This window comes from Ceratotherium simum, chromosome 5 (assembly GCF_057802395.1).
Source record: "Ceratotherium simum simum isolate JZ-2026a chromosome 5, ASM5780239v1, whole genome shotgun sequence".
Taxonomy (NCBI): domain Eukaryota; kingdom Metazoa; phylum Chordata; class Mammalia; order Perissodactyla; family Rhinocerotidae; genus Ceratotherium; species Ceratotherium simum.
The window spans coordinates 58,661,645-58,687,820 of record NC_141904.1 but is presented as its reverse complement, the minus strand read 5'-3'; the positions used below and the strand labels follow the sequence as shown (position 1 = coordinate 58,687,820).

General features: G+C 51.4%; 1 protein-coding gene across 3 annotated transcripts; it reads left to right on the top strand.

Moving 5' to 3' along the window:
• Positions 1-1,858: 1,858 nt before the first annotated feature.
• FAM107A (family with sequence similarity 107 member A) lies at positions 1,859-22,120 on the top strand. Of its 3 annotated transcripts, none has more exons than XM_004419872.3 (4): positions 1,859-1,937; positions 17,026-17,200; positions 18,895-19,051; positions 19,552-22,120. In XM_004419872.3, exons 1-4 carry the CDS (start codon positions 1,859-1,861, stop codon positions 19,657-19,659), a joined length of 519 nt encoding a protein of 172 aa, XP_004419929.1. In that variant the 3' UTR covers positions 19,660-22,120. The 3 variants fall into 3 exon arrangements, with proteins under 3 accessions (XP_004419929.1, XP_087287379.1, XP_087287377.1); XM_087431253.1 differs by lacking the exon at positions 1,859-1,937 and adding an exon at positions 9,463-9,528; XM_087431251.1 differs by lacking the exon at positions 1,859-1,937 and adding an exon at positions 9,466-9,614.
• Positions 22,121-26,176: the final 4,056 nt, after the last annotated feature.

Sequence of the window (26,176 nt, the reverse complement as noted above, 5' to 3'; positions counted from 1 at the left end):
TCCCTGAAGATCAAAATGTGTCACATGGGTCCTTGGGACCCTGGGTGGTGTCTGAAGAGCAGAGAGGTACAGGGACCTCTGAGTCAGAGCAGAAGCTAGGGCCAGCCAGAGAGGGACCAAGGCTGGAAAGGGCAGAGGCAGAGGGAGGTGGTATTACTGTGTCTGAGGCCCCAACAGCCCTCTCAAGATTCCCTGGCCCACACAGGCATAGCCTTGAGCAGAGGCCATCCAGTACCCTGGACAGCTCCAGGGGTCTATAGGTTTCAGGGGCACTAGATTTGTGAGTGGAGAACTGGATTGGGTCTTGACTCTTCCAACTAGCTGTATGAGCATGAGGAAGCCACCTTACCTACCTGAGTCTCAACTACTTCACCTCTAAACTGGAGATAATACCTACCCTTCAACACTATTGTGAAGAGTAAATGAGATAACAGAGGGGCGGTAGAGCAGAGTGGCCCATGTCTCAGTTTGTATCCCAACTCCACAGTGTGTGATCTCAGAGAAGTTGCTTAACCTCTCTGAGCCTCAGTCTCCTCATCTGTAAAATTAAATGCTAACAAACCCTAATTCATGTGTTGTGAAGATTAAACAAAATAAGACATAAAGCACACAATAAACATTAGTTTTTGTTTTAGAAGAAACTTAGCACAGCACCAGACACAGAGTAGATAATCAAAATTGTCGGTTTCTTATATCTTCCCAAACCACCTGGTTGACTTGGTTTTTTGTTTGTTTGTTTGTTTTTTGTGAGGAAGATCAGCCCTGAGCTAACATCCACGCTAATCCTCCTCTTTTTGCTGAGGAAGACAGGCTCTGAGCTAACATCTATTGTCAATCCTCCTTTTTTTTCCCCCCAAGGCCCCAGTATGTCATAGTTGCACATCCTTCTAGTTGCTGTATGTGGGACGCCGCCTCAGCATGGCGGGAGAAGCGGTGCGTCAGTGCGCACCCGGGATCGGAACCCCAGCTGCCACTAGCCGAGCGCACGCACTTAACTGCTAAGCCACGGGCTGGCCCACCTGGTTGACTTTGCCCCTCCACCTTTAGACTCTTTTGGTTGGTTCTCCCATCTCTGTCTGTTGAAGGGACTCCACAAAGCCAGAGACAGCAATCTTATAGAGTCCCACAGACCTCCCACCACAACCTTCTTCTCTCAGCAAAGCCCTCTGCTTCTTGGTGCCACCCACGCCAGGATGCCTTGGAACAGTTGTTTTAAAATACCAGTATATAGTGTTTGTTCTGTGCTAGCCACTGAGATAGATGTATAGATATCCATATATGTAGTAAGATATATTTACATATGGAGAGAGATCTATATTCAAAGTCAGTTACCCTCACAACCCTGCGAGATCAACACTATGGTTATCCCCATTTTACAGATGAGAAAACTGAGGCTCTGCAAAGTTAGGTAACTAAATCGTAGGGTCACAGAGCTATTAATTGGTGTCGCTGGGATCTGATCCCAGGGCTGGCACTTCAGAACCCCACACCTGCTTATAGCTTTCAACAGGGCCAGGGGCCAGGGAAACGGAGAAGGGCAGGTGGGAGCCTGAGGCTGGAAATCACGACACGGGGTTCTAGCCTTGGCCCTGGAACCCCGGGGCCAGGAGTCCTCACGCGGGAGTCCCTGCCTGCTGCCTGGGCCCGGGGTACCTGCCCTTGCCCCTGTCGCCTGTCCCTCCCTTCGCGGCGCCTCTGTGCCGGGCTCTAGGGCCGCCGCCGTAACCTGATCCGCGGCGGGGTTTGAGCCTCGGGGCCACGTCACCGCCGCGGAGGCGCTCCTGCTCCGCTCGGGACTGCGCTCCCGCCGTGCGCTCCCCACCCGCAGTGCCGGCTCCGCAGTCTGGCGCGCGGGTGGATGGCGCAGAGGCTGGGCGAACGGGCTCGGGGGCCCGCTGAGGCCACAGGGCTGTACCGGGCCGTGCTGCTCAGGTCGGGTAAGTGGAGGCGAGGCCTCCCGGCCCCCGCCTCCGGGAGAGCGCAGGAAGGCACGGCGGGCGCACCCGTCCAGGCCCTGGCCAGCCCTCCTCCGGGCGCCTCGGTCCTTCATTGCTCCGCTGTCCTCCTTTCCCTCTCCTTCTTTCCTCCCGTCTTTCATTCTTTTTAATTACTTTTTTTTTTTCCTTTCTTCTTTCCTTCCTACATTCTTCCTTTGGGGGCTCTATCTATCTTTAGATATATTGCTTTATTCCAGTGTATGAGCGCTCGTGTGCGCACACACACACACAATCACACTCAGTTTTCTGACTACAAAAGTCCTTGGAGGATCCTGGCCGGTCTCTTACGCAGAGACTCACACAAGTGCGCAAAGGCGTTTGTAGACGTGGGAGAGCGGAAAATGGGACAGACCCGGGTAGCACGCAGTGGGGCGGGAAGGAGCACAAGACGGATAGCCCTTGGTGAAGGATTTCTGATGTCGGGTGAGGTATTACATGACGGGAGAAAGGGCGGGGGAAGCAATTTACAGGAAGCTAAGGAACCGTTTTTCTATATGTATGCATCTAAGGAGAAAAAGATTTGGAAGGAAACACACGGAGGTTGTTTTTGAGGTTGGGAGTTGGATAAGTGTTTTTTCTCCTATTTATGTCTTTTTGTTTACTTATTTGCAGTAAGCACGTAATACTTTTCCACTCAGGACAATAAGAGATTTTTTAATTTAAGGAAATGAAACAAAAAGCGTAAAAATAATTTGGAAAACACAGAGATGTAGAAAGAAGAAAAAGAACGCCCGCAGTAAGCGTTTAGGGCGTTTCCTTCCAGACTGTGGCCTTGGAGAGAAACGTTCAGGGAAGGTAAAAATCGGTCTCGTGCCAGGTGCCTGCCCGTTGAGGGTACGCGATTAGAAAGTGTCACAGGACTTGGGCTCACGGGGCAGCTACCCTCTGCCTTGGGCAAGGAGCCCGCCCCACCCAGGAGTCCTGCCGGCAGCCCCCTAAAGCCCAAGGCGCGAGGCGAGCCGTTGGCGCGCGTCTGCAGCGGCCGCCCGTCCCCCGCGCGCCCTGCGCTCCGGGACTGATTGCCTTTCTCACTTAGACTCGCTCCGCCCCGGGGAGATCCCGCCGCGGAGGTACCACTTGGGAACAGCGGAACAACAGTTCTCTAAGTCCAAAAGCAAGACCTGGCCAAGACTTCAGGACTGGTGGCGCCTTCCTGGAGGAGTGTCTTAAATCTGGCTGAGCCGGGCAGACAGAAAGGGAGGAGCTCTATATTAGATGGATCTGATTTCAAATCCCATCTCCAGCGATCTCCCCACAAAGCACTCTTCCCAAGTGTCCCCACCCAGTTCCTATCTTCTCTTAAAGTTGAGGAGGAGGTGTGGCTAATCTGAAGACCCTGTGCTCCCTCTAACCTGGAGCTGCAGCTCTGTGCCTCACTCAGAAGGTAACGTTTTTCTCTCCCAACCCATCCAGAATAGCAGACATATCCGAGTCGTTCCAGGGGCCAAGCGCTTGCCTGGGAACTGTACCACACACAGCCACAAGCAGGAAGGGAGCAGAGGCCTGTGACTGGGGCCTCGTGGAGGGAGCTCTTACTCTGTGCTAGGGACACTGCCGCTGCCTCATTCAGTCTTCACAACCCTAGAAGGTAACTGCTCATTGTCATCCCCATTTAATAGATGTGGAGACTGAGGCTCAGAGAGCTTAAGCAGCTTGCCCATGGTCCTGCTAAGGGACCTTTTCTATCCCACTAACAGATAGAAAACACATTCAAACTTAGGTCTACGTATGCCAAAGTCTGCGCACCTTCTGAGAATAGTAATAATAATGGCAAATGATTGTTGGTCACTTGTTATTGCCACTCTCTCTGCCAGATGCTGTACATCTGTCATCTCATCAACTTCATTTATTCTTTCAACCAATATTTATTGACCACTATTATGCACTAGGCCCTATATAAGGCATAGGGATGTACTGACAAACAAAACAGGTGTGTCCCTCTTCTCACGGAGGTAACTAGTATTAACCCCTATTTTAAACATGAGGAAACTGAGGCTCAGAAGGTAACATGATTTGTCGAAGGTCACACAGCTGATGGGTGTGTGATGGGTGTGAGCTGATGGGTGTGTGGAGCTGAAATTCAAACCCAGGGGCGTGTGCCTCTGGAACCACTACTCTGTCTCACACAGGAAGAGCAAGAAGTAAGGGTGGGGTGAGGAGCCGACTGGGCCATTTAGTGAAGAGACAAGAGCCCCCATCCTTTAGAAGCCCCCAAGGAGGGGATTATAGAAGCAAACCCAAGAGGGCAGCCATTTTCATCTACAGTAGCCTCAGGTCATGTACCAAGTAGTATAACACTTTTAGAAAAATTTTCATCCCAAATTATTTTAAAATAATTTCTTAATGTTAAAGTAATGTATGTTTGCCATGAATATTTTGGGAAATCGAGAACGAAGAGGGGGAAGGCTTACCTGTAATCCCACTAACCACAAGCAGCCAAGGTAACATTTGGGGTGTCTCCTTCCTATGCATAGTGTGTGTGTGGTTGTGTGTGTTTGTTTTACATTGCTGAGATTGTCCTGACTCTAGTCTTTAATCTCACTATTTTCACTTGGATGAAAATCTTTAATGCTTTTAAATGGGTTGTCAACATAGCAGCTACCACTTTGGAGCCCAGACTCTGTGGCAGGCACTGTGTGAAGGGTTCTCCATGCTGTACCTCCTTTATTCCTCAAAAGAATGTCTGCCCCATTTTAGAGATGAGGAAATGGGGAGTTGACAGTCATCTAGTTGTCCAGCAGTGGAGCCAGGATTGGTACCTGCGCTGACACCAGAGCCCAGGCTCTTACCCACCGAGCTGGAAGGGTCACCTCTGGGGATAACTCATGCTTGGCCGAGCCTGGGAAGCTCTGCAGCGCTATGGTAAAGGTCTGCCTGAGCTTCCTACCTGCCTCCTACCCGGAGCTCAGGCCGGAGTCCTGGCGGGAAGGGAAGCATCTCTTTGCAGCATGGACAGATTAGACATGTCCTCTGGTGCCTGTGGAGATCAGCAACTGTGCTTCTCCTCTGAAGCCAGAGGGGCGACCATAGCCTCCATCCCTGCCATCCCAAGCCAAGTAGGCTTGCTAGATAAAACACAGGACACTCAATTAAACTCGAATCTCAGATACACAATGAATGATATTTTAGTGTATGTCCCACATACTGTATGGATATGCTTATACTAAAAAATTATTCATTGCTTATCTGAAATTCAAATTTAACTGGGCATGCTGCATTTTTATTTGTTACATCTGGCAACCTCACTTCCAGAAATCATGGAACTTTGCTTGGCTGGACAAGCTGTGGTCTACCCAGGTTCCTCTCTACACACACACACATCCCTCTCTGCATCCCTAGATCCACTGACCATCTCTTGTCTGGCTACAATTGAATTAAACTGTACTGGGGGCAGAAGACACCCCAGGGTCCTTCTACAGCTAAGAGACCAGATTAACCATGCCTAATTGCTGCTGGTTCGAGAGCCAGCTTTCTGAAACAAGACTCGCAGTTCTTCCCCACCCCCTTGTACTTTCCTGTTTTCACGCTTGAAATCCCTCCACCGGGTAAATTCTTCCTGGTTCAAACTTGTTGTAAAGGCAACTCTCATTCCTTTTATAATCTCTCCATGGATCCCATGACAAGCTTTCCTGCCAGTACAGCTTCTCCCCCCATGGCCTTTCAGCAGAGCGTGTTGGGGGTGGGGGGGAGGTTAAATCCCAGGGCTGTTTTGTGGGTGGCTTCTCAGAAACCACACTGAGGCCTTGAAAAAGGGCCTTGGAGATTTAGACTGAATACAGCGCCAAGGAGGAAGTTTTGAGTTGGCATGGAAACTTCTTGTCTGATGTTTGTGGGCCCAGATAAGCTGCTCCAGGCTCCTGTTGGCTTGGAGAAAGGGAGGCAAAAATGAAAGGAAAGATGTTTTTGAAGTTTTTTTATGCAAACTGCAGCCCCAGCCCACTATAGATACAGGAAAATTCCCCAGCTCCCAGTCATGACAGCCTCTCCTGGTCTTCACTGTCGCCCTTCCTTTTGGCTCCTTTAGTCCCCAAGAAAACAGACTTCAGAGGGACGGGAGATGAGTGTAGGAGGGGTGTGCTCAGCCTCTGGGATCCCCCTGCAATCCTCAGTGCGGCTGAGCAAGGATTCTGATCCCCAGGCCCCTGGCATTCCAGAGTCCTTCCTTTCGGGCGAATGAGAAGGCCTCCAGGGAAGGCCACACAGACCAAGGCAGGAGGCAGCAACGGGGGCTGGACTCGGCCCTTACCTGGAGTAAACTCCTAAAAGGTTCATCTGCTCAGAGGACCTCTATTTTCCAATACTCAAAACGGACATGCCTGAACCACAGGTGAATCATAACTGTAGTTGGTTGGAAAAGGTTGCTCTTTCTCATATTTTTCATTTTTATTGCTTTTTTCTGATAGCAAAAGCAATATATGCTTGGGTTTGCTTTAAGCCACAAACACTACAAAAACGTAGTGACAAAGGAGAAGGGCCTGTAATTTTATGCTGTGGAATAGTGGTTCTCAAACTCCCGAATATAAACAAATCCCCCCAGGGACATGTTAAAAATCCAGATTCCTAGGCCCCTCCCTCATAGGTTCTAATACAGCAGTCCAGGAGCGTGGCCCAGTAATTCCAGTTTAACACGCATTCTAAATGATATCTAATAGTGACATCTGAGATAGATTGATGTAGAACTGAATTCTTTTGACAGTTTAATGTATATGCCTCCAGATTAGTTTCTATGTATGTACTACACATATACTATATACTATACTAACTTTTTTATCTTGGGAAAAAAGCGGGGGGAGTCATACTACATGTGATTTTGCTGTTTTATTTTTCACCAGACATGTGGTGGATATCTTTTCGGGTCAATAAACAGACACGCTATTGACTGCGTCCCATCATGGGATGTAGCCTAATCTCTCACTGATGGCTGTGGCTTGGGAAATGGTGGCTATTGATCGCTGATCTCACACACAGTTACACACACACGTATGCACTCACATGCACACACACACACAGCAAGATGGTGCTATAACAAGCTCAGGATATCAGTGTTTCTGGTGTCTGCAAGTCAACAGTAGTTACTGAGCACCATGGTACTGGGACAGGAACACTAAGAAGGACAGGAGAGGTCCCTGCCCTCAGGCTGGCAGTCTGGTGGGTCAGCCTGATGGGTTTGTACCCGAGTTGGACTGTGAGAAGAGCTACAGTGGAAGAAGTACAGTGAGTCCCAACTGCCTGGGGAAAATGGCCCCCAACCTCGGGGGATTCCTGCCCAACACTCGTTGGCGCTTGGCTGCTCCGGGGCTGCCATCAGTCTTCCAGTAAAGGGAACGCAAAGTGGGAATGGAGGCCATTGCTGGCACGAGGGCTCTCAGAGTCTGCTCCTCCAGAGTGAGCTGGATTACGGGGTTCTGTCTCTCCAGGTGGTGAGCACAAGCTGTCAGCAGTCCTCCTGCCCCAGGATCCCTCTTATTCCTGCAGCTGTCAGAGGGCACTGGGACTGGTTCAGGCAAGCCACTGTGGGCCCCAGGAAATGCCCAAAATAGTCATTTGTGCAGCAGGACAACGTGTGGCTGGGGACCAGGGGCAGCGAAGAGTGGTTTGACAAGACCGCATTTAGTTGTAGTCTTCCATGTCAGAATTTCGTGAAGTTAAGCCACAGCAGGATGGGAAGCTGGAGGAGGCTACCATGCAAAGTACCTCAAGAGAAGCAGAAGTTAGGAAGAAGAAACGAAAAAGACCACGTGTTGTTTCCAGAAAATTGTTCTATACCTGAGAATTCGTGACCCTCTAAGTGTAAGTGGCTGCAGAATGGCCGGCTTGGCCAAAGCTCCCAGGACATGCAAGACCTGCCCCCCGCCCCCTCTTCTGCCCTGTCTCCCACCGTCCCCTCACCCCCAACACTCCAGCCCCCCGGGCGTTCTTCCATCAGGCCAAGCTCATTCCCCGCCCCGGGGGCCTGTCCCTCTCACTGGAATCCTCTCCTATGGGAACAGTCTCCACCTTGCTGACTCCTTCTCACCATTCAGACCTCCCTGTAACCTCACCTCCTCGGTGTCCACCCTTCCTGAGCTGCCAGTCCCTCCTTTCACCTCACCCCGTCTTAATTTCATCATAGCATTCGTTGTAGCTTCATGTTTTCTTGTTTGCCTCCTTATTTTTTGTCTGTCCCCCTGCCTTGAGTGTAGGTTACCTGAGCACAGGGTTGTGTCTCATTCACACTGTAGCTCCAGCCCTGGAACAATGCCAGGAACACAGTAGGTACTCAATAAATGTTGGTTGAATGAATAATAGAAGCCAAAGAGGACAAGAAACGCATTTTTAACGCCCCACTCCACGTTCGATGTATGCCATGGGCCTCATCGCCTTCCAGCCAGCCAAGACCCTTCATGAGAAAGCGAAGTTGGAACGAGGGCCATGTTTAACTGGTAGATGCCAGCTTCCTCACTGGGAGACTAAGGATAATGACAAAAGCTGGAAAACACTTCCAAATTTTCAAGTGAACGCTGATTCTGAAACTCAGAGAATGCCTCCTTATCTGCAAGCACCCAGGTCGGCCTTCAGCACCTACACACACTCTTTATTTTTACATCCACATTCACTCACTGAGCCACGATTTATGGAAGAGAGATTCTGCCAGGCTCAGTGCTACATGCTGGGGCCCTGCCCTCAGATCACGCTGCGTCCGGTTCTCTCTGCAGGAAAAGTCCTATTTGCTGAGCGTTGACTGCATGCTGTCACTAATGTCATGTCACCTATGTTATCTCCCAACCACCCTGTTTTTCTCTACATTTGACAAACACAGAAACCAAGGCTCAGGGGCATCGGGGGCTGCCAAAGGGGTTGGTGCCCGAGCCGGGCTGACACAGGCGTGCTCCGGCCCAGAGCGGGTCAGCTTCAGCTCCCCCACACTGTCTCCTGTGCCACATCCTGTTGGCTCCTCCCTGAAGTTCAGATGAAGTTCAAGGTATCAAGTAAATAATGTGGATGGAGTTTTCGACACATTCGTGGACGACCAAGAACTGACCCAATGCGATTTCCCCTCCCTTGACCCCCAGAGCTGTTCTCTCCTGAAGAACTCGACGCTGCAGCAGGAAGCCCGGCTCCCCCTCCGCCGGGATGTGCTGGAATGCACTCTCACTGACCCTCTGTTAGAAACAAGGGAAATGCCTCTATTTGAGCCGCCTTGCTCAGAACAAAGCTTGGCGTGTTTCTTATTCCTCAACAATCTGACAAAATAGGTATTTATTTGTGCCTCTCAAGCATGTGGCTTGGACACGGTGTTCCGCGTCGTGGAAGTGGCCCTGTACCAAGTGAAATACCCGTTACTATAGTAACAGTTCCTTTTTATTGATACGAGAATAAACAGGAATGCAAAGCTGCCTCACTCGCTGGCACATTTGAGCTGCCTGCCATCCCCAGGGGTTTAAGAACCGCCCTTTGGAGGCGGCCCTCCTGGCTAGTCTGGGACTTCCCGGTGGAGCCAGGAGCCAGCAACACTGCTCCCGAGTTCCCTGCCCGACGGCGCAGCTGAGAAGTAAGACCATTTCTCTTCTGTTTCACCTGCTGTCGAGCTGTGCCGGGAGGAGGTGCAAGGGAAGGAGGGCAGCCTCGGAGCACCAGGTGGGCCGTCAGGGGAGCTGAGCTCTTCGTGCCTAGGCACCGGGCCTATGTCCCTGCATCTGAGAAGTGTTTGGGGGGGTGCCTCCTGGCACCCTGGGTTTGGGAACAGGATAGAAGGCCAAGTGGAGGGAGTGCCAGATCCAGCCCTCCATTCTTTTTGATTTCTGTCTTCTAAATCCTTAGATGAATCTGCATTTATGCACGCTATGACCTCACCTAAGCCCATTGGGTGACGGTTTTAATTCTCTTCATAACTGATAGACAGGAGGCCAGAGTGCTCAGGGTGGCGCAACTGGGAGAGTACAGGTTTTGGTGTCAGTCAGAGCTCCGCTCAGATCTAGCTTCTTCATTCGAGGACTGTGTGATCTGGGGAAATCAGATGACCCCTTGGAGCCTCAGTGTCTTCATCTGTGCAAAGGGGTGATGACAGTACCCCCCTCCTCAGTCTGCTGTAAGAATTTCATGAGATGTGGCTGTGAGGGGCTTGGCACAGTATGTGACACATAGCGAGCGCACGTCAGCATGCTAACTGCCTGCCTTTCCGGTGAATTTGGCTTTAGCGTTTTACAATACAAGGCAAGTCTGGGCTTGAGCCAAAAACCAGGGCTTATAGGAATGGGTGTGTCACCTTTTGGAACTGTTACCAAACCCAGGTGGTTCCCTGGCTGAGGCAGCCCCAGTACCTGTGTCTCCGGTGTCTGTGATCCTGTGTGGCTCTTAGCGCTGTTGGTGGTAAGTACCTGCCGGGGGCAGGTGGAGTGGCTGGCGTCATGCCACTGGAGGGCCAGCAGGAATATCTGGCCTGCTGACACTTGTGCCTTGATCCACTGCACAGCACTGTCCACCAACCTCGCTAAGGACCAGGCATGTCCAGCCCTGGACTTGGCCTTGGAATTCATTCAAAGCCCCGAATGCCCACCCAGACTTGCTCTTCACAAACTAGGAGGTCACAAGGCAAGATGCTGTGTTGAATCATTTTCTCCCAGGGTAGGGAAGTGGCATCTAGCTGGACAAGCAGCTCTGACGGGGGCTTCTAGGCATCGGCCACAGTTGCCGGGAGATCTGAGTGGTTCCCCCACACACTGTCCTGTGGTTGCTGGCCAGTGGAATACAAACGGGCACTTTCCCACTGGGAGGAAAAACGACAAGGGTTGGGAAATCCATGGCCACACTTGTCACTTTTCCTGAATGCCTCTTTCTGCTTTGCCAGTGCCTCCCTTCTCCTCTGCCCCTCCACCCCATGGAAGGTTGAACCAAGGTCACAGTCTGTTCTGAACCCAGCAGCTTGAGCAGTGATAAGGAACAAGGGCTGGGCGGGGTGGGGGGAGGCGGGGGCAGAGGAGTGAAGACTGGCCAACACCCTGGGGAGGGAAGGCCACCAGCTGGTCCCCTCCTAACAAAGACCAGCCGTGGGCAGACAGACCTGTGGATTCCGGCTTAAGCCCCAAGCGGCTTGTGAGAGTTTGTTTTTCGTATGGGCCGGGAGTCCTCCAAGAACCAAGCCTCCATTTCCTCCTCTATAAAATGGGCTCGCACTGCCTCTTCATTGGGGTTTCTTGAGTACCCAGGGAGAGAGAAGGGATGTAAATCTTCTTTGTTAACTGAAAGACGCTTTGCATCTAGAAGATAGCAGAGTGGTAAAGAGAGCACTGAATTTGGAGTCTGAAGGTCCTGGCTGGGCCATTTACTCTGTATCTTGGGACAAGTATCTTGGCCTCTCTAAGCCTCAGTTTTCTCATCTCCAAAATGGGAATAATAAAATAATACCACTGGCTGCCTCCCAGCAGGATTGTGAGATCCAGGTGGAGGTGAGTGAGCCTTCTTCAGGTGTCAAGTGCTGGCCACAAGTCCCCTCAGGACAGGAGACCCACACTTCACCCTTGGTGAGCATCACTCTGCCAAGCCTGGGCTAACCATATCATACACATTATCTCATTTCACCCCCCACACAGCCCCATGAGTAGGTATTGCCATTATCCCCACTGTACAGGGGCTCAGAGAGGTTAAGCTATTTGCCCAAGGTCACAGAGCTAGGAAGGGGTGCCACCAAGATTCAAACCCAGTCTGTCACCTCCAAAACATCTGCTTTAACCATGTTGCTTTACTGGGTCACGTATCATTTGTTATCATTGATGCCATCAAGGACGGAACCAGAACCACCAGGGCAGGGGAGAGGGCAGATGAAGGGGACATTAAGGCCTTAGACAGCCTGGGGTCCCTCAGCTATTCTCAGGACGAACTGGGACCTGGGTCTTCATTGGTGCCACATCCCTCCCATCTCTCCTTATCGCTCTCCTGCACCGGGGGGCGCCAGTGTTTGGTTTCAAAGCTGCCCCCCTAACATTAGCCACGCGCACCCCAGCGGCCTGGTGAGCTCACCCTGGGAGCAGTTAGTGATCCCAGCCGAGCCTCGCCTGGCGTGGGGCTGACGTCCTGCAGAGCCTCCAGGGAGGAGCGGCGGGACCTCTTGGGTCATCAGCAGAACTGGGAAGACGCGAGAAGCTCCCCGTCTCTCCTCGGACCTCTTATTATTACCCCCCTGCCCTGAAAGATGAGGTCGGGCCTACAGGCTGCATATTAAGTGAGAATTATTTGCCCATCTCGTAGTCATGCAAGACACTCAATGTAGCTGATGTCTTCCAGCTGCCTCTACCCCGTGCCCAGCACTTTAGCTCGTCCAATCTTCACAGCATTTTGATTTTACAGGGGAGGGTCCTGGAGGTTAAAGACGCATCCAAGGTCACCCAGCTGCTAAGAACTGTGACCTTAATCAGACCTGCCACGAAAACCAGGCCAGCCAGTTGGCTGAAATCACTCAGGCCAAAGCAAAGAAGCTTGGTTTGTTTGTTTTTGTTTTTTTTTTTAACTCCATGGTTTGCAAAGTTGGCTGACTACTGGAATCAACCGGGGAGCTTTTTAAAATCCCGAAGGCCTCCCAGGCCAATTAAATCAGAATCCCTGGGGCAGGACTCGGGCATTGGTATTTTAAAACTTCCCCTGGTGATGCCAAAATGCAGCCAGGGTTAAGATCCACCAATTTAGCCAGTGTAGTTTTTAGGAGGATGAGAAAGCTCAATCCAAGAGTAGAATGGGATTTATTAATAGTAATTGTTAATAACAGCTAACAAACTGGCCACACGGTGCCATTCCAGGGGCAACACTCAGTTTAATTTACAGGAGTGAGGCCCTAGAGTTGCGCAGTGTACAACCTGCCTCACTGTATGTGGCAACCCTGATAGCTAGCACTTATTAAGTCCTCGACTCTGTACTAGGCACTTGCCAAGCTCCTTGCAAGTTATTACTGCATTTATTTTGCAACAACCTCATGAAGAAGGGTGCTGATCAAAAGCAGCTGTCCCACCTACTCTGCTGTTCTAGTGGAAAGCAGCCACAGACAGTAAGTAGTGAGTGGGCGTGGCTGTGTTCCAGAGGGCCTGGATTTGCTCCAAAGGCTGTAGTTCCAGGACTCCTGCTGCAGAGGGCAGGTAAACTGGCCCAGGGCTAAGAAGGGGCAGAGGCAAGATTCAAATCCAGGTCTGAATGGCTCCGACGGCCACACACTTCCACTTCATTCCACATTTCTTTGACAACCAGGGAAGGATATTCACTAGCCACTTAACTTCCTCCTCGATGGGCCTCTTCCTCTCCCCTGCCAGCTCTTCCTTTGAGTGTTCATCTTTCTTTTCCAAGATGACCTGTCTAATGCTCACCTCACCTCTTGGCCCCATCGTGGCCATTTCCTGGAATCTCGGATCTCTCGAGACACCCAGCCTGAGAGACCTGGCCAGAGCAGCCCTAGGAATGGACCCCACCTCTGCTCCAAAGGCCCAGCTGACTTCCAGGACAGCCCGGGTTTTCTTGGCCCAGCACCTGTGCTTTGCTAAGTTGCCCCTTTGTTCTAGCACCTATATGAGGCTCTCCTACATGGAAGCCTCTTTTAATGAAACGAGAGGCAGGAAGGCTGGCTCTGCAGCTCTCTGAGCCCTGGCACACACACCTGTCCATGGGTTTCACACGTGTTGTTTGCTGGAGTTCAGAACCCTAACTGGCAAAGGCAGCGGTTTTCCCGGCCTGCAGCTCTGGGATGAAGAACCAGCCACATCCTTCAGGGTTCCTGCGTCAGCTACCACACCACCCTGGCCTCAGGGAAACACCATTCCCCACTGCTCAGCTCTGATTTTTTTTTTTTTTTTTTTTTTAAAGGCCTTGAGCAGATCGTTGACCCAGAACTGGTGACTGATTAGACCTAGGGTGCAGAACTGGCCACATAATTTGCAGGGCCTAGTACAAAATGAAAATGCAGGGCTGCTCTTCTAAACTCGACCCTGGACAGGGTCGTACTGCCTCAGTGGGGCCCGTCCCGGGGCAGCCACCCCATTTGGCTGGCTGGTGACCCATGGGGTGAAGGTTCTCAGCCTGGCCAATCAGATGTTTTTCCTCTGGAATTCAACGGGAGAGAGAGACAGAGACTGCCCATTGGAAGTGAAAGAAACCAAAGTCATATAAAAAATTCCCCAAACCTGCTGACAGTTTTTCCCCACATAGCAGCGAGCATGACCTTTTAAAAATCGAATCCGACTCGATCTTTCCCGACTTGAACCCACCCGTCCACCCTCACTCCAAACACTCGCCGTGTCGCTCTCTCACGCCACTCCAGGCACACTGTGCCTTTTTGTTCCCTGAACAGACCGAGCTTGTTCAAGGTACGTGAGTCACACATGCTGTCTCTCTGCCCCGAACAGCCTCCCTCCTCCTTCTCAACCGTCAGATCTTAAATGTCGCCTCCTCTGAGAGGCCATCCCCCTGCACCTGGCTAAAGGTGGGTCCTCGCTTTAGTCTCTTCCCCAGCCCTCTGGTTCCTTCAGTGGGCTCCTCACAATTTGTAATCGTTTATTTTTATTGCTTTGTGTCATGTTTATTGTCTGCCTCCCTAGGAGAATGTCAGCTCTGTGACAGCGGGAACCTGGCTTGCTTAGTTCACTTCTGTGTGTCCAGCCTCCACCACCACACTTGGCAAATTATAGGAACTCAAACATATTGTAGCATGCATGAATAATTTTATTATGTGTACTTTCTCAATGGTCATTCCTCTTTTACAGGAGTTCTTGATTTTGTGGACTAATTTTGCTTCTGGACACATTATTGAATTCTCTCGTTGGTTCCAAATGCTTTTCTGTTAATCCATTTGGGAATTCTGGGGATATAGTGGTATCTTATACAAATACTAATTCTGCCCTCTCCTTCCCCAAAGTTATACTACTTATTTCCGTTTCCTGCCTTATCGCTTTGTCAACATACAGGTAGTTATTTTAAAGATAGTGTGACTCATGAAAATTATGAAACTCTGGAAGGTTTGGGGCACAAAGGGGCTACGGGTAGGGTGAACAGCCAAGGGGCTGCAGTAGTTATCTCAGTGCATGTGATGATGGCCTGGATAAGATGAGAGCGGAGGACATAGGAAGGGAAGCGTATAGCTGAGAATTACCCAGGTAAAGGATTGGTGGGACTTGGTAATAGGAATAGGCAACAGAAGGGGGAAACGTTCCCAGAACTCCAATCCGAATCAGAGTATTCTAATGCATTGGCTCCCAGACAACTTAATCCCATGGACTAAGAAAATATCCACATTTTTAAAAGGGGAGGGAATTGATATAGCCAACGGTTTATTTTGTCAAGCGTCCATTTTTAACAAACCACCAGATACTACCACAGTCATTTTTTAAGAACCAAAAAATTAGGAGGGATATAACCTGAAAACAGTTTTGTGTGAAAAAAGAGAAGATAGGAAATTAATTAGAATTCTCATTTTAGAAGCAGTTCTAAGAATGTGAATTAAAGAAAAAAAATTAGCAGATATGTCTCTATGTTCTGACACTTAATCTGGCTACATCCAAAATATCTTATAATAATTAACACTTTTTCCAGTTTACACAGCACCTTTATAAATTTTGGTCTCACTTAATCCTCCTAACAGCCCCCTGCAATAGGTAATAATAGAAATGCCAAACATGTGTCTGGCATGCCACCATTTGCAAAGAATGATCTCCCCTTGGATGCCTACATTCCCTGACATGTCACCTTGCAATTTACACCACATCAAACCCCCTCCTCCTGTATTTTCCAACCCCACTGAGCTATTACCCACTTCCAGGGTTTTGCACAGACCACCATTCCTGTCTAGTTTATTTGGAGAACTCCTGTTCATCTGTAAAAACCCCCTCAGGCAGAGAATGGCTTTCATCTTCTTCCCAGCAGGAAGGAGGTTGGGGAGGGGCTGAGAAGTGAAGGTCTGTCCATAGGCAACATGGTGGTCCTCAAGAGGGGGACTGAACCCTGGTGTGTGAGGTGGAGACACACCCCCTCAGTTGCCACATGGAAATCACATGCTTTAAGGCACTGGTGCCCCAAGACCAATCTCTCTGAGCGTCGGTGTCCTCATCTGTACAACTTCAAAGGTTTTATTATCAATTACCAACAACTGTTTATTCAGTGCCTGCCACATACGAAACACTGCCAGTGCCTGGCATACAGAAGAATCAACCTCAGAAAAGCAGGACTCATGGAAGGGGCAGAGCCAATGCTGAAATTTTCATTCTAATTACTATAAGCAGCTAATGGCCAGGCTGTGTCACCCTTTTGAGACTTTTTCTTAAGAAGTCTTGCTCTCTCTCTCACTCTCGTACTTGCTTTGGGGCATTTCAAGGATACAGAGACAACTTGTAGAAAAGGGAGCCCTTCTGCCTGAATTTCAAGTAAACTGACAAATTTCAGGCTGCTATGTGGAAGTGAGGCCATTAAGAAGCCAGACATCTGCATTAAGATGACAACTGTCCCTTTGTAATTAGAGACACAGCAGTCCCGGGATTTCAGACTCTTTGATCTGGAGAAAGTAGAAAGCTGGACGCTTCCACGAGGGAATTTGGAACTATGGAGAGGGAAGTCGAACAATAAGGGGTGATATTTTCTTTTGATCACTGCATTTATCCAAATTGTCTTTAACAAGTACATATTGCTCTTTTAAAATATCTTTTCTTTTTCTGATACAAGCTTATTGAAAAAACAGAAACTCAAACATAATTCTTTTTATAGGAGGGAAAATTGTTTTTTTCAAAGTCAGGCCAGAAACATTTGCACATGTCAACCCATATTTTGTGACCCAGGAGCACTTTACCTCTATACCCACTTTACAAACATCATCTCCAATCCTTACCACTCTGTGCACAGGCTCAATTATTTCCATCCCACAAATGAGGAAACCAAGCCTCAGAAAGTCAGGTAGCTTGCCCAAGGCTGCACAGTAGCAGGTGGCCGAGGTCCATCTAACGCCAAAACTCTCACCCTTCAACTGTGCCCATGGGGATGGATGGGACTGTGGACCCGGCTCTGACCAACTCCCCGCCCACGTCTGCAGCCTCCATGTACTCGGAGATCCAGAGGGAGCGGGCGGACATCGGGGGCCTGATGGCCCGGCCAGAGTACAGAGAGTGGAACCCAGAGCTCATCAAGCCCAAGAAGCTGCCGAACCCCGTGAAGGCCTCCCGGAGCCACCAGGAGCTGCACCGAGAGCTGCTCATGAACCACAGGAGGTGGGAACGGCGCTCGCCTGCCTCAGCCTGGCAAGCGCCTCGGGCTTCTGGGGCTTGGGGGCAGCCGGGCTGGGGGTCCTCCTGGGGCTCCTGGAGGCTGAGGAGGGCTCAGGGTGCCCCACATGGTCAGAGCAGAAAGCAGGAAGGTCCAGAAGCCCTGTTCTCCCACCCAGCTACCCACTCTGCGCCTGCCCTCCACATGCATTTACTGAGCACCTACTGTGTGCCAGGCCCTGTGCCCAGCGCTGGGGGTACAAGAAGGAAGGGGACCCAGTTTCTGCCCCCCAGAGCGGGTGGCTGGCTAACCAGGTGATATGATGGGTGCTTTGATGGGGGCATAATGGGCCTAGGACCCCAGAGAAGCCAAGGTCCAAGGGAGGGTTCCAAGTTGTCCTTATGGAGGAGGTGATGCCTCCGCAAAGGCCTGAAGGGTGGGCAGGAGTCAGCCAGGCTAGAAGGTGGGTGCTGGCTGGTAGAAGGAAGCGTGTTCCCAGCAGATGGATGAGCATGTGTGAATGGACAGGAAACGCAAGTAGCTCAGTGTGGCTGGAGCATAGATGGTCAGGTGGGCCAGAGGAGACGTGTGAACCTGGGAAGGGTCTCAGGCAGGGGTGTCACAATCCTGGAGGGGGCATGAGTGGAGCAGGGAGGCGGGGGGATGCAATGAGAGACAGGCTTGAGGTGGCAGGGCTGGGACTCGGGTAATTGAGGGAATGTGGGGAAGGAGGAAGGGAGCTGAGCCTCGGCTCCCAGGCCTGGGAAATTCCTCTCTGCTCACCAGTGTGTATTAGGATGAAGGCCGCGGCGCCCTCGCAGCTCCCTCTACTGGCCGGTCCTGGTATTGGCGTGGGCTGTGATTTTCATTCCTGTTTTCAGCGATGTCAAGGGGCCCTCCAGCAGATATCATTTTGTATCCTTAGTGGGGTTTTCTTTCCCATTTAGTATATCATGAGTATTTTCTCTGATTGCCTTTTAGAATCATCCTTTTTCATGTCAAAAAACACCACCACAATTAAAAAAACCTAAAGACAAATCAGGGGAAATATTTGCAATATAAATAACAGACAAAAATTAATATATACATGTCTCTTATAAATCCATAAGGAAAAAATGGACAAAAGATAGGTATAGTTAGTTCACAAAAGAATAAATGCACATGACTGGTAATCATCTCAAAGGCTGTTCCACATGACTAATAATCAAAGAAACATGAATGAAAACCAGATATTATTTCTTGTCTACCAGATTCTCAAAGACAAAAAAATTGGATGGTGACGGTGGGGAGACATAGATGCTCTTGAACACCTTTGACACAGTATAAACTGGATAACCTTTCCTAAGGGGCAGATGGAAATATGTGTCCAAAATCTTTTCAAACAGCCTGACCGAGCAATTCCACCTCTAGAAATTTATCCTGAGAAAATAAACAGAAGTAACATAAAACCTGGTCGTGCAGTCACACAGGCCTGGGTGCAAATCCTCATTCCCCCGTCGTAGCTGTGACTTGGACTGGAGTCCTAAGTCCTGGGAGCCTTGTTTCCCTCCTCTGTATAATGGGACAGTGCTGGTTCCTCCTCCAGGGGCTGCCAGGAGGATTGCCCCAGATAATGGTGTAGCTTGGTGTCACTCAGGGTGCAGCCCTGAGGCTGGGGTAGGGGGAAGCTGGGCTCTCCTGATGGGTCCCCCCTCCGCAGGGGCCTGGGCATCGACAGCAAGCCGGAGCTTCAGCGTGTCCTGGAGCACCGCCGGCGGAACCAGCTCATCAAGAAGAAGAAGGAGGAGATGGAGGCCAAGCGACTGCAGTGCCCCTTCGAGCAGGAGCTGCTGAGACGGCAGCAGAGGCTGAACCAGGTGGGTGGGAACACCCAGCCCTGGCCCGCGCCTCCCTCTGCGGAGGAGCTCTGCATGTGACTGCAGCTGGCAAGAGGGACGAGGTTGAGCAAAACGAGCACTGGATCAGGAGTCCACCACTGGCCTGAGTCCTCACTCTGCCACTCACTTCGCTTTGTGACTTTGGGCCAGTGGCTTCTCCTCTCTGAACCTGTTTCCTCCTCAGCCCAATATATTGCATGCTGATTCTGATTTCATTCTCACAACTGCCCCATGAGCCAGGTGGTGTTCCCATTTTAGAGATGGGGACCCTGAGGCCCAGATGAGGTGAGCGGTTTGAACTAGGCTTTACAGGGACAACTTAGTCTCGTGCTCTGTCCCCCCAGCTAGCAGGCTGGTGGCAAAACTGATCCCCACTTCTGTCTCCCCAAAGAGGACACTGGGTCCAAACCCAGTGGCTTTTGAGACTAGGAATTCCCCTGGCCCCACCCCCTTCACACCTCTGCTTTTCTCTCCCTCAGCTGGAAAAACCACCAGAAAAGGAAGAGGACCATGCCCCCGAATTTATTAAAGTCAGAGAAAACCTGCGGAGAATCGCCACGCTGACGAGTGAAGAGAGGGCCCTGTAGGGCTAGCTGCTGAAGCCCCAGCCCCCCGCAGCCCACCCCGGCCCCCACCCCCTCCTCCAGCCCTTCTGTATCTGGTAGTTCTGGGCCCCAGGCCTTGGGATATCTGTGATGCTTACGCTTGCTCCTGTAAAAATGCATCGCCCCCCTGCCCCCCTCCAGGAGCTGGGGGCCCTAAGCTCCCAGGCTTTCCTTCTGAGCACTCACCTCTCTGCTCCCAAAAGAAGCCACTGCCAGGAAAACCTTCAGCAAGACACCTCTCCCTGAAGGGGCTTCTGAGCCCCGCAGAAATTTTTCTGGCAGAATTGGGTAGGAGGGACAGGTGCCTCTCTGGCCTGACAAGCCCCCCATTCTGCCCAGGCCCTGTGGGGCCCTGCTTCTCCAGACCGCCCAGCTCCCAGGTCTCAGAGAACTTCCCTGCAGCCAGGTGTGGGGCGGCTAAGCAGAGCATCTGGGGACACCTGCCTTGAAAGCCAGCCGCGGGGAGAAGGGTTCACGTGCAGCCGTCCCTGGTGAGGAAGGGCAGGGCAGCCTGCAGGCGGCCTCGGGGCTCCCGTCAGGCCGGGCTGGAAGGGTACAAACGAGACAGCTTCTCTGAGTCGGCCAGCCTTTCCCCCACACCGAGACTTCTATTTCCTCCTCTCCACAGCCCTCCCTGTCCCGGCCTTGTAACCACACCTAGCCAGGGCTGCAGCCTTCCTGCTCCCAGAAGTCTAGAACAGTGCTTCTCAAACTTGATTGTGCCTACAAATCACTGGCGATCTTGTTAAAATACGGCTTCTGATTCTGTAGATCTGGGGTGGGGGCTGAGATCCTGCATTTCTAGCAAGCTCCTAGGCCACTGGTCTGAGGACCACACTCTAAGCAGCAAGGCTGGAGCATCCAGGGGTCACATCGTCCCTGAAGCCATCTCTGCCCGCCGTGGACCTCTGCCCTGGGGGTTCCCACCCACCTCTGCAGCCCCAAGGGCTCTCGATTATTCACCCCACCCCAGGGACCCCAGGCCTGGGAAGACTTTTTTTGCCTAGAAAAGCATGTCGGTCGTGTGATTGTTGCTTTCGCCAGAGATGTATATAATTGCCAATCTGTATTTCTTACCACACTGTTATGATGCAATTCTAGCCAAAAAAAAAGAATTTTTTTTTTTTTACCTTTTCCTTAAGCCCAGGGAGAGCAAATACACAGTGATTTCCAATAGACTTCTGGAAATATGAACAGTGGTTTGAAGACCCCCCTGCCACTCTTAGAGACTGGCCCCTGTGAGTCCCCATTTCCAGCCTCTGCACCTGAGCCCCACACCTGACTTGGTTTCCATCTCTTGGGCCAGCTCCAGTGAGTTGCCCCATTCTTCTTCCTCAAAATTCCCTTCCTACAGGAGACCAGGTGCTTCAACCTTTCGCTCCTATCCCATTTTTAAAGATTCAGAGAATAAACCAGGCCTCTTTCTTTTTCCCCTGAAGAATAAAATCCCTGCCCTAGCCTTATAAACTCATCAGTTGAGGTGACCAGATAGGGCTAGAAGAGCATTTCCTTCCATTCCCCAGAACTACCCGAGTGAGCTGCCGCTGGGATGCTGATGGACCAAAGGCGGGACCTACACGAGGAAAGGGCTCATCCTGGTCTTCCTCCTAACTGGGTGGTTGGAGGGTGACCAAAGACGCCGTCCTCTTCCCGTGTGTGGTCCCGCGTAGGGGTGTAAGTACAGACATGCTGCCTCTGAGTGCGTGTGTACGTCAAGCTCCAAAAGGCTCTGGAATGTGACTCTTAGTGAGAATGTGGAAACACTGTTCTAAATGTCTGCCAGGGGAGATGCACAGTCCCTAAGTAAAGACCACCACTTCCCCAAAGAAGCCGCCCTTGGGGGTCTATGCGTTGTTCAGACATGTGAAGAGAAGCAAGACAGAGTGTCTAGGGTGGAGTAGGCCCCTCCAAGGGAATGCTTGGGATTTCATTCCGTGGTCCCCAGAGGTCCTCCATGGAGGCGGGGAGTCATGGAAACGAAGCCCCAGAAGTAGAAGGGACCTCAAGTACCACGTTGTCCAGTGGAGCCATGGCAGACACCCTTGTTCACTCCCTCGTGATCAGTCCCAACTCCTTCTCTCTAGGCACCTCCCACTGTAGAGGTTGTAAATTTAGATTCTCACTGATCAGCCTCCTTTACAGCTTGGGGTGACCAGGTATGGCCAGTGAAATTTAGGAGGAAGTCTACAGGGGCTTCTGGGAAAACTTATGCTTTTCTGATAAAAGAGACAGACATGGGTAACACCTCCCTGCCCCTCCCTTCTTCCTGCCTTGATTGAGGATGTGATGCCTGGAGCCACAGCAGCCATTTTGCTACAATGAGAAAAAGGCCAAGAGAATCTCAGAGACATTGACCCTATCATCATTTGACCAAGCCAATGCCAGCAGCCATCCTCCTCCAGAATTCTTGTAAATAAAAATAAAGCCTTCTTTGTTTAAGCCACTGTTGGTCAGTCTCTGTTACTTGCAGCCAAAAGCATTCCTAACTAACATAGAAGGCCAGCCCTGCTGCCCAGAATTACCTTTGGACTGTCTGAAAATCAAGATTCCTCTTTCCTGTCAGAAACCTATTGAATCAGGATCCCCAGCAGTGCCTGGGGTCTGTTTTTCTGCACCTTGTCCATGTAGCCTATGTGGCACCAGTCTGAGAACTGGTATTTGGGCATCACTAATTCACACATCATTCAATAAACATTTGTTGAGTGCCTGCTCTGTGCCAGGAAGCAGGCCGTGTGCTGGGGGCACAGTGGGAAACAAAGCATCTGGGTTCTGGCAGTGGCCTCCTCCTAGCTAGTCTCCCTGGTTCTGCCCCCGCCCCTACAGCCTGTGCTTAACAGAGCAGCCAAAATGATCCTGTTAAAACCTAAGGCAGGTCCGGTCACCCCTCTGCACAGAGCCCTCCACTGGCTCCCAGTAGAGTCCTTTCTAGAAGGTCCTATGTGTCCAGCTCCCTCTTAACCTCTGTCCTACTTCCCACTGCTCTCCCCTCGCTCTCACAGCTCCCAGCAGCCTGGCCTCCACACCTCAGCACCCTTTCACCTGCCGGTCCGTGGCCAGGAGTGATCTTTCTTCAGAGAGCCACACAGCCCACTCTGCCATTCTTCAGGTCTTTTTTCATGCTGTTTCTAAACAAAGCCCCCATCTAATATCTTGGCATCTCCTACACACTTCCCATCCCTTCCTTCCCTGCCTTAGTTTTCCTCTTTACCATTTATTACCATCAAACACATTATATACTTGATTTGTTTATCTTGTGTGTCTCTCCTAACGATAATGTCAGCTCCACGAGGGCAGAGATTTTTGTCTGTCCTGTTTATTGCTGAATCCCAAATGGCCTTCCTTCCTCCTTCCCTGCCAGCAGGTGGCCCGCCCTGTGCCAATCTGGCAGAGTGGGCCCCAGGGACAGGAATCCCAGCCCCATCCCACTCACAGCTTTGAGAAAAGGCAGTGGCCAAATAGGGCAGATGGCACAGAGTGGGTGCTCACTGATGTTTGTTGAATGAATGAGTGAGTGAGTGAGAAACCCCTTCCCCCACTTCTGCTGCAGTACACCCAGCCTGCTCCTGTCACCGTCACCCACCTACCTCCTTCCTCCACAATCTTGACCCTGGCCCAGAGATGCCGGTGTGGTCCAGAAGCTCTCCCTGGTCTCTTGGGCTTTTGTCACCTGGGCCCTACTAGCACTTGTGCCCGCAGGACCCGCGTTGGAGCTGCGTCCAGAGAGTTAGATCACCCCTGAAGGCAAAGGTCAGGCCGTCACCCAGTCCTGGGGACCTTGAAGAAAGACAGAGCTGCTGCAGTGGCTCTGACGTCAGACCCTGCCCTCAGTGGGGAGCGGAGAGCAGCAGGCCCCGTTCTCCCTGGGGCCACACTCTCACGCCCCCAGACCACAAGCATTCGTCTGGGTTAGGAGAGCACGCTCTGCAATGGTGGACCAGCACCAAACAAAACCCGGGAGAGAGAGGGAAGACCTCAGCGGGCCAAGGGGCCCTCCCGCCCTGGTTCTGCAGTGTGAGCTCCGGGGGAGCCCTCCAAACCCAGCCTCGCCGCACTTGAGACGATACCAATCCCGAGCCCCATGAGAGCAGGCATCTTGTCTGACTCTGCTCACCTTTACCAGTCCTGACTCAGGGCTCTGCACAGAGTAGGTGTTCAAAAAAGTTGTGAATGGATGTGAGTGATGACCACTGCATTTATGGAGGGCCAGCATGTCACCAGCCATGACAATTCAGTATCATCCTCCCCGTTTTGCAGATGAAGAAACCAAGCCTCAGGTAAATTGAGGGACTTGCCAGAAGTCACCAAACAATGCCTGGGGAGACATGAGATTCGCACAGAGCCATCTGTCTGGAAAGTCTGCATTTTTCCGTTATGGCCAGGCCTCGCTCCTAGAAAGGGCTCATAGGAGGCCCCTGTGCCACCCTGACCTTTTGTCACAAGATTCTCAGGAACCTATTTCACCTTCCATTTGTCCATCTGAACTTGAGGGATTGGGCCTCCACCTCTGAAAATAGACTCAGGCCAATGCAGACCAACGTGAGTCCTGGGGTGAGGAATGTCTACACACTGCCATGGCCCCACTCCCAATGTCACGCCCCCACCCCTGAAGCCAACCAGTCTCTGGGGCCAACCAACGGTTAGACTCCGTCTCGGCGGGATTCCTGCCACCTTGCAGGACTGGACCTATGGCTCAGCAGTGGCCTAAATGATTTGATGCTCAGTGCCCCCAAACACCCACCACCCCAACCACCTTGCTCCCACCAGGGCCTTGCCTTATGACACCCCCTCTTGCTGGGCCTCACAAGAACAGAGCCCTCACTCTCCCAGTGGTTAATTGCTCTCATCTCAGCCTGTCACAATTATTTGATTCGATGATCGGCTGGCACTCACTCAGACAGGACACAAGGGCTGGGCTTCTTTTCCAAAACCGGCCCTCTCATTAAGAGCGCCCATCCACTGCCCAGAAAAGACTCGTAGAGAGACGGGTAGGATTGCCCAGTGAGGGACCCCGGCAATGCTCCTGGGCTGCCTGGCAACAGCTAAGCGAGCTGGGGTTCCCCCTTCCAAGGAAAGGCTTCCTATGGGACCAGTGCACCCAAGCTCACCCTTTTGGGTGCCCAACCTAAAATGCTCATTCCCCCTGCAAGGCCAGCATCAGGCTCGCCCTGTAAAGACGGTTAATTCCGGGCCCAGACCTGGATTCAAGCCCCAGCTCTGCCAATCACTATTTGCCACAAGCCTGGGCAACTGGCTGGACCACATTTTCCACATCTGTGACACAGGCGATGATTTCCACACTTATGGAACATTTAGTGTCTGTGCGAGGGACTGGGCTAAATACTAAATGCGAATTCTCTCATTGAATCCCCCAGGACTGTCATTACCTCCATCTTACAGGTGAAGAATTCAGTTTAGAGAGGCAACGCCACTGCCCAGGCACACGGGCAGCAGGGGGCAGAAGCGAGGTGTGAGCCCACGTGTGCCTGACCGGAGCCCGCACCGTCATCCTGGCAGCATCGCTGCTGGAGGCTGCAGAAGGATGTTTTGCAAAGCACCCACATTCAAGCTTTCCCATCTGTTACCAGAAACATCCTGCAAGCATTCTGAGGCCAAACGGCCTTCCTCCTTCCTCCTTCCCTGCCAGCACGTGGCCCGGCCCACGCCCATCTGGCACGGTGGGCCCCAGGGACGAGAATCCCAGCCTCATCCCACTCACGGCTTTGAGAAAAGGCAGTGGCCAAATGGAACGCAGGGGCCCACACGCCTGCCCTTGGCCCAGGAAGCTCAGAGAAGGAGCAGGAAGGAGAAAAACACGCAGTGAGCGCCTACTGTGTGCCTGGCAGGTCCTGGAACGTGAGAGAACAGACACAAAGCACCTAGCCCAGGGCCTGGCCCATCACAAGGATGGAAGTCCCTTCTCCCAGCCCCCCATTCTCTCCCCTTTAGGGATATCTTCACAGGTGGCACAGCATGGCTGTTAAAAGCCCAGGCTACAAAGTCAGACGGACTTAAGATTTGGGGTGGGAGGGGAGGGATCTAGCTTTGCCACTCGCCAGATGGGTGACCTTGACAATTTACTTAATATCTCTGAGTTTCTCTCTGTTCAATGAGGGTTATTCATTTAACTCAGCCTCACAGGTCACTGAGACGACTGAGTGAACAAATATAAAATGTTGGGCAAGTGCAGGTACACAGCCAGCGCTCAATAAAAGTTAATTATCATCTTCCCTCTCCTCGGTAGTTGCATTCTGTCATATCTGTCACTGACCCAACCCCTCCAAGTCCTATTCTACTTGTTTATTTCTCCTAGTCCCTAAGCTTGTCTGGCGTCCAGCCCTCCCTCTTGGGCCACCCCAAGACCGCTGCCCTTCTCCCACTCCCCTTTTTTGGGGAAGGCGTCACCTCAAACCTTCTCACACCCCATACCTTCTTCATCCCCATATTATCTACTCCTTTTACTGCTATTTTAAAACAGCTCCTGAGAATTTCTCATGCTTTC